The 10,743-nt window shown below is 35.1% G+C and overlaps 2 protein-coding genes across 2 annotated transcripts; both read right to left on the bottom strand.

Moving 5' to 3' along the window:
- Positions 1–2,826: 2,826 nt before the first annotated feature.
- LOC144452750 (protein-lysine N-methyltransferase SMYD4-like) lies at positions 2,827–4,878 on the bottom strand. Its single transcript, XM_078143898.1, has one exon. It carries the CDS (start codon positions 4,876–4,878, stop codon positions 2,827–2,829), a length of 2,052 nt encoding a protein of 683 aa, XP_078000024.1.
- A 2,485-nt stretch (positions 4,879–7,363) lies between these two features.
- LOC144452749 (solute carrier family 35 member G1-like) lies at positions 7,364–9,643 on the bottom strand. Its single transcript, XM_078143897.1, has 3 exons — positions 9,283–9,643; positions 8,343–8,756; positions 7,364–7,625 (listed from the first exon to the last, which is right to left on the bottom strand). The coding sequence occupies exons 1-3, from the start codon at positions 9,641–9,643 to the stop codon at positions 7,402–7,404; spliced, it is 999 nt and encodes a 332-aa protein (XP_078000023.1). The 3' UTR covers positions 7,364–7,401.
- Between the last annotated feature and the right edge of the window lie 1,100 nt (positions 9,644–10,743).

Here is a 10,743-nt window from a genome sequence, read left to right as displayed (position 1 = left end):
AGTTATGTTTTCTGTTGTTTTCCATATGGTCTCTGTGTTATTGGTTTCTTCTCATCAGATGGTACAGCCATTACAGATTGGAAGAACAGTTTCATATTGTCTTTTTAAGTTGATGTCAGTTTCATTTTTCATTTTTTTTGCATGTGCGAGTGTCTAGTTCAGGTAGTTATGTTTTCCAAGGTTGTTATTGGTTTCTTTTCATCAGATGTACAGCCATTACAGATTGGAAGAACAGTTTTGTCAGTTTCCACATCCACTATTTCTTGCAAGACTTCACAATTTTCGTAATTTTATTATTTTTTTCTTGAATATGAAAAAAAAAATTAGGGTCAGCAGTGAAAAACTAGGTGGGGTCGGGTAAACGGAACCAAACAATGTTTTTCATTAGGCCTGATCATGTCACTTTGTTATTCACCAATCAAGAAGCAGACAATGACATAATCTGATAAATTATCATAAATTATAATAAATTATAATAAAATTATCATAAATTTCACCATTACAAACATTCTATTGTAACACACACACAAAGCAGTCATAATAACTGACATTAGATTCCAGGTTGTTATTTCAACATTTGTTTAATTCTATTGCACATCTATCCTAAGCTCAGAATACACATAAAAAGAGAGACATTGTTTCTATGAAACTTTTGATAATTTTAAAGTTTGGCTACATTGTTTCTGTAAAACGTTCGAAAATTATCAAGTTTGGCTACATTGTTTCCGCAGAACATTTCAGAATTATCAAATCTTGCTACATTGTTTTTACAGAAGTTTCAATAATTATCAAGTTTGGCTACATAGTTTCTGCAGAACATTTCAGAATTATCAAATCTTGCTACATTGTTTTTAAAGAAGTTTCGATAATTATCAAGTTTGGCTACATAGTTTCCACAGAACATTTCAGAATTATCAAATCTTGCTACATTGTTTCTATAGAACATTTGATAATTATCAAGTTGGTTATATTGTCATAATTATCAAATCTTGCTACATTGTTTCTGCAGAACATTTGATAATTATCAAGTTGGTTATATTGTCATAATAATCAAATCTTGCTACATTGCTTCTACAGAACATTTGATAATTATCAAGTTGGTTATATTGTCATATTGTCATAATTATCAAATCTTGCTACATTGCTTCTACAGAACTTTTGATAATTATCAAGTTGGTTATACTGTCATAATTATCAAATCTTGCTACATTGTTTCAAAGAACTTTTGATAATTATCAAGTTGGTTATATTGTCACTGTCATAATTATCAAATCTTGCTACATTGTGGCTACAGAACATTTGATAATTATCAAGTTGGTTATATTGTCATAATTATCAAATCTTGCTACATTGTTTCTACAGAACATTTGATAATTATCAAGTTGGTTATATTGTCATAATTATCAAATCTTGCTACATTGTTTCAAAGAACTTTTGATAATTATCAAGTTGGTTACATTATTTCTATTGATACTAATAAAATTTTGCTACCTTACTTCTATAAAACTTTTCAAAATTATCTATTGGTACTTTTACTGCAAAGAAGTTACAAACTTTTTTTATCATTTCAAATGTCAATAGTTAGATAGATTGGATTGCAATTTTGCAATAAAATTAAATGATCATATCAAAAAATCATTTCAAATTTTTCTTGAAATCTAATAAACCTACTAGGTTAGTTTAATTTAAGTCTATAATTTTCAGTGTAGTTTAGTGTAGAACATAAACAAATTGATAAAAGTACAAAAACTGAACCAATATAATTTAAGACGTGATAAAAACTAAAGTTTACAAATGTCAAAATGTTTAATGTGTGTGTAAAGTTACACCTATTGTTGCAGCAACTCTATCCTGGGTTGTCGGTGGCCAAGCAGTGAGCTTATACACCTCTTACCCCTGCAGTCTGGGTTTGAATCCTACGCGATGATCATCCAGAACAAAACAAATGTCATAAAATGATGGAAATAGAGGTAAATAAAGACATCTACCCTTTTTTACCACATCAGATTTTAATCAGATTGGTTTGAACCTGCCAGGTGTTGGCTGGGTTTGATTAAAAATTTAACCAGGTCTGTATGTAAGAAGGGTGATGCTCAGTTTGACCCTGCCGAACAACGCAGGTTTTCCCTGGGTACTTCAGTTTCCTCCTGCTTCAACACTAGGACACTATGGCAAGTTTCTGTGGCGACCAGTCAACACATGATATATAGACAGTTTGTTGTACACAATGGTAAATCTGCAGCATAGTTGTCATCATCCATGGATTTTTCACGTAGTTGGACACATGTCATAATATGTCAGTCTAACATTTTTGTTGTCAAGGCAGAATCCATACCTAGTTAATACATAAATATTACAATGTACAAAAAAGAGTAACATTGTTTTTGTCTAAAGAATTCATCAACAGATTATGGTTTTGATACATTGTCACAGTTTTAGAAAAGAGAACACAGATTTCATGCATATATAATTTATGCAAATTGGCAGTGATACTGTATTAAAGCATAGTTTACAATAGATATACATTGTTCACTGACAAAGTCATTCACAGCAAAACTGCAACATTATCTCAGAGATGTATCGTTCATTTATCACATACAATGCAAATCTGTATCAAAATTGCAACACTGTTTCAGTGTTGATATCTCTCCATGGCAACCATACATATTCAATCACAGACGATACAATTGGCATATAAATTGTAACATTGTTTCAGTATTGATATCTCTCCATGGCAACCATACATATTCAATCACAGACGATACAATTGGCATTTAAATTGTAGCATTGTTTCAGTGTTGATATCTCCATGGCAACCAAACATATTCAATCACAGATGATACAATTGGCATCAACATTGTAACACTGTTTCAATGCTTCCTGGCAGTTATTGATATCTCTCCATGGCCGGGAATACATCCCATCCATCAGACTCAAGTGATTGCGCAGTGCTGGAATCATTCCCTCCAACTTTCCCTCAAGCACGTTAGTGAGAGCTGTCCTGTAGCGCTCCTCCGATACTCGCATAGTTGCAATTTGCTGCATCAAATTCTGCTTGTGATGGCAGTGACTGCATTTCATTGCTTCCATGTTTGGATTAAGCGGTATTTTGAGCGGCAAATGACACGCCTTGCATTTATACGTTGGGTACTTATCTTCGATTTGCATATAGAGTGGCCAGTTGTGGACGCATGGATCACATTTGCATTCAAAGTAATACTGTTGTTTAAGTTTTGTCCGTCTTTCGGCTTTTTTATGCACTGGATACAAATATCCATAATTGTCTACTATCTCCTCTCCTTTGTTGACATTGCGGGTTGCCCTGACGACGCAGACATCACTGTAGCAATTCCTGGTTACAGCCGGATCACATGAATGATTCAACAGACTCATTGTTGCGTATAATCCCGAACCAACTTCCACAAACTCACATTTTTCCACGGATGACTTATACAACTCATATTCCGATATCTCATGAGCATTGCAAGGAATATTTTGTAAGTGTGTAAGAATAATGCCCCCTATGTATGCATGGATATCAAAATCATACTCCCTAGCTTGTGCGGATTTAAAGAAGTCTGTACCTTGTAGACATTTCAGTAAGCATATGGCTTTGACGGTTCTTTTAAAGAGATCCCCGACGGTTCTCTGGTGTGAGTTTGTTACCAAGTGGTGGATAGAATAGTACTCATTGATGTATACCCCTTTATCATTACAGCCGAGGAATCCATCTTCCGGATTTGCTACTCCAGTCTCCGGATTTGTAATTCCATGCTGTAGTTGTTGTTCCCGGAATTTCAGTAGAAATGGGAGGCCTGTCTTGACGACAATTCGGAATGCCAAGTGTCCCATTCCCAAACCGATATTCTGGATAAAATCCAGATGTTTACATTCCAGACTGTGATACTCATTCCAGGATTCTTCCCGGCATTTTACACTGCAGTAAGCGACGCTGGCACACTGCTTGCATGGAATTGGAGCTAATACATTCTTGTAACAGTGTTGACAATGTGTTGCGTTACAGGGAAGCAACACAACAGACGCGTACGGCTTCTCAACGATTAAAACATCCCCTGCCTTAATATCCCGAGTTGCGACAGCATAGCGTCCAGCTTCGGGACTACTTTTTATCTCAAGGGCAGACGAAGCACATGGAATTTGTTTGTTTTGACCATAACTTAATTCAGGTGGTACTTTGTTGGCAGTCTTCTCTTTTGTACCATCTGGACCATTTACATTGTCTCCGCGGCATAATTTCAGTTGGGCATCAATATCCGACTTAAATGATTTTAATTTCTTTTTATCCAGCTTACTAATATCAGCACTTTCTCTGGCTTCTTGAAATCTCTCTCGTGCATCAGCATTTCTCTTCAATGCCCGTAAACATCCACCTCTACGATAATGTAGTTTATATCGCAGTTCCTCGGGGTAGCCATTTTGAATTGCACGCTCTATGTCTTCAAGGCAAAGTTTGTGTTCTTTCATATGGTACAACACAGCTGATCGGTTCGCTAACGCCAGTGCGAGTTCTAACAATGTTCCGCCATCTTCCTCATCACTGATTGGTGCAAACAATATACTTTCTGTATAAAACTCTAAAGCTTTTTCGTTTTGTTGCTTTTGAAATGCAGTGTTACCTTTGGACCGTAACTCTCTGGATTTGTCTGCAGATTTTTGTTGAAATGTTGGTACCACGTTAACGATATCGTGAACACTCTGCAATTTTAGAGCAAACGCTACCCTATCAGCTTCATTCTTCAATTTTCCAAATTCAACTGATAATGCCTTGACATCACCGGTTTCCTGAAGTTTGTCACAGACTTTCTTGAAAAGTGAATTATATTCATCACTGGAGTTGTCTTTGCTTCCTGTTTCCATGGTAACAGTTATTTCATTAATGATAAAGTTGATGTCTTATTTGCACTGAAATTTTCTGAAACATAGAAAAGGACAAAATTTTGAAAATTACTACTCTGGCAATCAAGGTCTCAGTTTACTAAGATAGACATGTATAATATCTAAGTTTACAATTCATGGCTTCTTTTCTTTACATTTAGAATAAACTAAGGTGGTGCAATTTTAAAGTGGCCATATGAATGAGGATTTGGTATTTATTTTGGTTTTTTAATTTCTAAAACAATTTTAACATGGCGTCCTACGTAAAAAATCCATGTGAAACAACACTGACCGAGTCTGTGTTTGTAACTCAATACATTGCAAAACACTAATAAATGTGTAAAATGTTAGTTATTGTACGTACAGTAACAAACATTTGACATATTTCTTAATTTTTTCTATGTGGCTGCACAAATACATTTATACACACAAGTAATCAATTGGTGTATGATATTACGAGTAAGTCATCATATCTGACAAAATAGATTTCTAAAATGTTTGCAGTTTTCAACTCATGTCATATTACTGTTCGGAGTACTGTACAAGCAGACGGTGAGTCTACAACTTCCAAGCAATTAGTATTTTCTGTGTGCCCTTCGCGTGAAAATAAATATAGAAAGACTCACACCCTTCAACTTAGCCCCTTAAAAAAATCTGTGTACAATTAAAAATACTACACTACACTACAAATAAGAAAATGTACTCTAAAAATATGGGGCATGGGCTCTGAAAATTATAGGAGATTTGAAATTGAAAGAACAGCATGCTATCACGTCCAGTTTGTAAATTGTTATGGAATTACTCTCCAGTTATTCATAACATATTGCATATTTTATAAAATCAGGGAGTTCAACAAAGAGCAATACTAAATAAGTGGATACTTTATCCCAGCTCTGCATGTATTTCTAACGTGTTAGTATGTTAGTATCCGGGGTTAGTATGTTCCCAGTGTAACGTTACTCGTGCTTTTTCCTACACCAAATAAATTCTTTGAATAATTAAGTTGCTGGCCGAAAAATCCACAAAAACTTGAACTAAGATAACTCATTTCAAAATCGTATAACTGAGTCGTATACAAACCTATGATGTCCACTTGTGGTCTTCAACGGGACCTACGATTACCGGCCAGAAACCCAGGGTGACAGACAGATGTACATACAATTACTCCATTAGTTGCATCGCTGAGCCATTTGCTTTCGTCTAGGTCATCTTCGCTGGTTGACCTCAGGGTGACGACTAGCGCCCTCAAACAATGTTAGTGACAACACTCTTGTTTTTATTTCCCCTGGCCTATCGAATCATCACAACTTATTACGCACTAGCGTAAATTAGCACAAATTAGTACTTTTGTGGGGGGGGGGGGATTCTTTTAAAAGATATAGTCTATACATTTAGACATAGCTTGTCTTTGCCACAGTGTGTCAATTGGGTGACTTTGTAGGATGCACTATGTACTGATATCGAATCTTGGTCAACCAAATCTTAAGGCCTTTGAATCAATTACCCAGGCGTGCTCACTCACTTTCAGACCATGTCAGACAGAGACGGAACCCTTAATGTAGGATGACTTGCTGTAATAAATTCTAGGACACATAGAAATAGAATTAAAAATCAGACTTTTATTAACTATAAAAAAAAGACATTCAGATAATATTATATGCATAGTAAAGTGGTGACATCACAAGTTTTTATAAGAAAATGAGGGCCTTTAATGAATCAAATAATTCATACTTTCCTTCTGATTTAATTGCCATTCCTAAAGTATCAATACATGGCCTGGAAAAGTTAGATTTTGAACTAAAAACATTAAAAAAAAATGTAGAATCACATTTATTTTTTTTCTTTATTGATAAAATAACCCATCATTTTTAAGGTTTTAGGATGTATATTAATGATAAATTGTTACCAAACATGTTATATAAAAGTTTCAAAATTATTACAAAGAAATTATAAAAGATATCTTTACAAGACAACTGTACAGATTATTTGATGTATTGTCAAATGTTGATTCAAAGTTACTTATAAGTCCAAAAGGGTTGGGTGAAAAATGCTTCGTTTCATGTATTCCTCTTGTAAAATGTCACAAGTCACTATAATAACTCACAACTTGAGGTAATTTCCCAGACACTTGTCATTATTGAATATATATCTGTCATTATTTGCACTATGCACACACACACTAGTGGTATTTTCACTGATAGTGTGCTAAATACCGAAAAATTACTGCATACCTACATGTAAATGATATGCAAATGATATGTACATGATATGCAAATGATATGCAAATGATATGCACATGCACATGAAATAATGTGATTACACAGTAAATTACTGCATACCTGCATGTAAATGATATGCAAATGATATGCAAGTAATATGCAAATGTACATGAAATAATGTGATTACACAGTAAATTTTTATTGAATCAAAAGCTAAAATGTTGCAATGGTAGAAAGATTTTTATCGAACATTCTATTTCAGGTTAACGACCTCAATTGTAGGCTTCTAAGATCTTTTTGGTTTTTCTTGGAGTTTTCTCCAACTCAGGAAAGCAGTGGATGTAAGAATGAGACCAGCACCAGCTAAACTAGTTATTTCAGGGATGGTATGGAAAACAGCGCTCTGCAGTATAAAGGACGTTATAACGAGTCCAGCTGTTCTACAAACGACCGCACTTGCTGCTTTTTCAATGCGTAGACTGGCACCCATTAATACTTGTACCATTGTACCTTGGTAGGGAATAGAGAAAAACAACATGTCAGTAATTTGAATAGTTGATTTTCTTATTCCAAGATGCATCAATGCGCGAGACATTTCAACTTGTTTTATCTTTATTATACATTTGAAATAACATTTTCTTTGACAAATGACGGCGACGTTGTTGACCTCTTGAACTTCAAGTTATTTCAAAAAACAAAAGTGAAAAGCAATGGGCTGAAGGGTTTTACTGATCAACACAGGCTATAGTCAAGTGACAAAATACATACATACATACATACATACATACATACATACATACATACATACATACATACATACATACATACATATATGCATACATACATACATACATACATACATACATACATACATACATGCATGCATACATACATACATACATACATACACATACACATACAAACACACACATACACACACATACATACATACATACATACATACATACATATACACATACATATATACACACATACATTAATACATACATACATACATATGTATGTATGTATGTATGTATGTATGTATGTATGTATGTATGTATGTATGTATGTATGTATGTATGTATGTATGTATGTATGTATATACGTACGTACGTACGAACATACATCCATACACACACAGACACACACACAGACACATACACACAGACATATTCACCATGGCTATTGTTCAGCTTTGCTAAAATTAAGAGAAAGTACACTTACTTGTCAGACTAAGTGCGGGCAAATACCTCAATGTATTCTCAGGGGGAAGACTCACACCACCTTGTGTGTATAGAAGAATAGAGAAACAACAGACCATAGAGGTGAACTCTGACGCTAAAACCAGTCGTGGCACGTCAAGGGAACCACCAATCTTTCGCACAAACAGAAATGACAAAGTTGTTGTCAAGGCAGCACACAGTGCCAACATACTGTAGAACGCTCGAACACCGCCATCATCTACTGCAGCCCCCTCAGTGGCTCCCATGAGAAATGCAGGTCGTGAAATGAGAACAACACCAGCCCAACAAAGCAAACTGAGTAACATCTCCGTTATGTGCCATTTTTCATTTAAAATGAAAATTCCTAAAAATCCAGTCATCACTGTACTGGTGCCCATCAGTGCTGATGCATCACCTGAATCAAAAGAAAATTTACATTTTATGAAACAAATACGAATAATAGTTATTTGAAGTGAAAGTTGGTATGAAGTTGGAAATGTATCCTGTTTTTGTAATTTTATATTTTGTTGCATTTTTGGTATATTATTCTCCTTGCTGGAGTGGTGTGAAAGGTTGTGAAATTGCGAAAAGTGTGAAGTCTAACAAGAAATAGTGGATGTGGAAACTGACATCCACTTAAAAAGACAATATAAAACTATTCTTCCAATCTGTAATGGATGTACATCTGATGAGAAGAAATAAAAAACACAGAGACCATAACGGAAAACAACGGAAAACATAACTACCCGAACTAGACACTCACATATGAAAAAAAATATATAAAAAAATAATAAACTAAACAATCTACCTACCCCACCTATTCTAAAATTGAATGTAATCAGAACTACACAATTTCTTTAGGCCTTATTCTGGTCAAAAAAATGAGAAAGAGTGAAAGGAAGGTCAAGGAAGGCTAAAGATGAAATCATAAGAAAACTTACCTAGTGGTATATTCTGATTTACTGCAAATGATATCGTCACACTAGTTACAAAAAAAAGACTTCGTAACATAACAGTACCAAATATCTTCCCATCAATATCTTTCAATAGATTACCTCGTCCATTCACAACAAGATAACTATAAACCAAGATGCTGTTCATCAAACCACGATAAAACGTTACTTCCCAAAAGGACAGATCATCTTTCACCAGCTTTACAACCACTGATGTACACGAAACTGACATTCCAGCAGCAAATGCTAGAATAAGACCTGTTGCTCTCAAGGTAGCTGATGGTTGCATAGTTTGCTGGGCACGTTCTTCAGGTGTCGACCCAGCTTTGGTCTTTCTTCTTCTCTTCATTTTTGCAGTGCTTGTAAAATTTTAGATGGACACTGTCAAAATTTTAAAAAAGTACTTTAATCAGTGTTGGTTGGGCCTAAAAAAAATTTGTTTGGTTCCATATATGTGTAAGGTAAACATGGGCTAAGGGATGGGGGTGGGTTGGAGCAATTGCTGTGAACAAAATTGAGTTATAACCTTCCTCGCGCTTTGCTTGAGAAATTTAGTAGCGCCCCCCCCCCCCCCACACACACACACTTTCCTCATTTTACCTGTATAGATATTTTCCAAAGTGACATGTACCTCCACTTCAAATATTGTTGATAAAATTTACCCCTCCACTTTGTGGTACTTAGTACATTTATTTTCCAACATTACCCCCCCCCCCCCATAAAATTGACTGGTTCATTAAAGGAAAAGAGACTTGAATCAATTTGTAGGAATTTTTACAAATAAAGTATAGTATTAACTACACTACTATTTAATAACAAAAATTCATCCAGGTTGATTTAGACATGGATGTAACTTTGTTTTTATTTACAATACTTTTTAAAACTCATTTTCATATTTCATTTTGAGTTACTAGACATTTTTCGTTTTACTTTTTATTTTCTTACGGCGTTTGCAAATTTTTTTTAGCAGAGGACCGAGCGAGATCGACGAAGCGAAACAGCTGCAGCTCTGTTGTTAGCATGGATGTCCTAAACTATAAGATGCTATAGTATGTGTGAGGGCGCCCCGTGTGGCCTACCGTACACAAGTTACGGACTGTAAGTTACTGTCTGAAAACTGACATTGTGAATGTGAGTACTGTGTCTAAAAACACACTGTGATATTACACAAGGTTGTACTAATAGTATAATCAGTTATTTATTGAGGCATCGCCTTGTAAGAGATCAAAGTTCGAATTTTGACCGATGCATAATGATAACGAATGGAGTCATGGAGGTAGACACACACAACACAGTCCTCCCTTCAACTTCAATTCAATCTCTAGCCTTAGAGTTCCTGACGACCGGGTTCCGATTTTACACTACGTTATCTTCACACATACATATAAAGATAACGTAGCGTAAAATCGGAACACGGTCGCCAGGAACTAGACAAAAATTTATGCTCCA

Source organism: Glandiceps talaboti, chromosome 23 (assembly GCF_964340395.1).
Source record: "Glandiceps talaboti chromosome 23, keGlaTala1.1, whole genome shotgun sequence".
NCBI lineage: Eukaryota > Metazoa > Hemichordata > Enteropneusta > Spengelidae > Glandiceps > Glandiceps talaboti.
This window is presented reverse-complemented; position numbering and strand designations above follow the sequence as displayed.

Coding starts and splice junctions, on each gene's coding strand:
- LOC144452750 (XM_078143898.1), bottom strand. CDS start 4,878: ATGGAAACAGGAAGCAAAGACAACTCCAGTGATGAATATAATTCACTT.
- LOC144452749 (XM_078143897.1), bottom strand. CDS start 9,643: ATGAAGAGAAGAAGAAAGACCAAAGCTGGGTCGACACCTGAAGAACGT. Junction 8,757..9,282: donor AAATCAGAATATACCACTAG/GTAAGTTTTCTT, acceptor CTTTTGATTCAG/GTGATGCATCAGCACTGATG. Junction 7,626..8,342: donor GCCCGCACTTAGTCTGACAA/GTAAGTGTACTT, acceptor TTCCCTACCAAG/GTACAATGGTACAAGTATTA.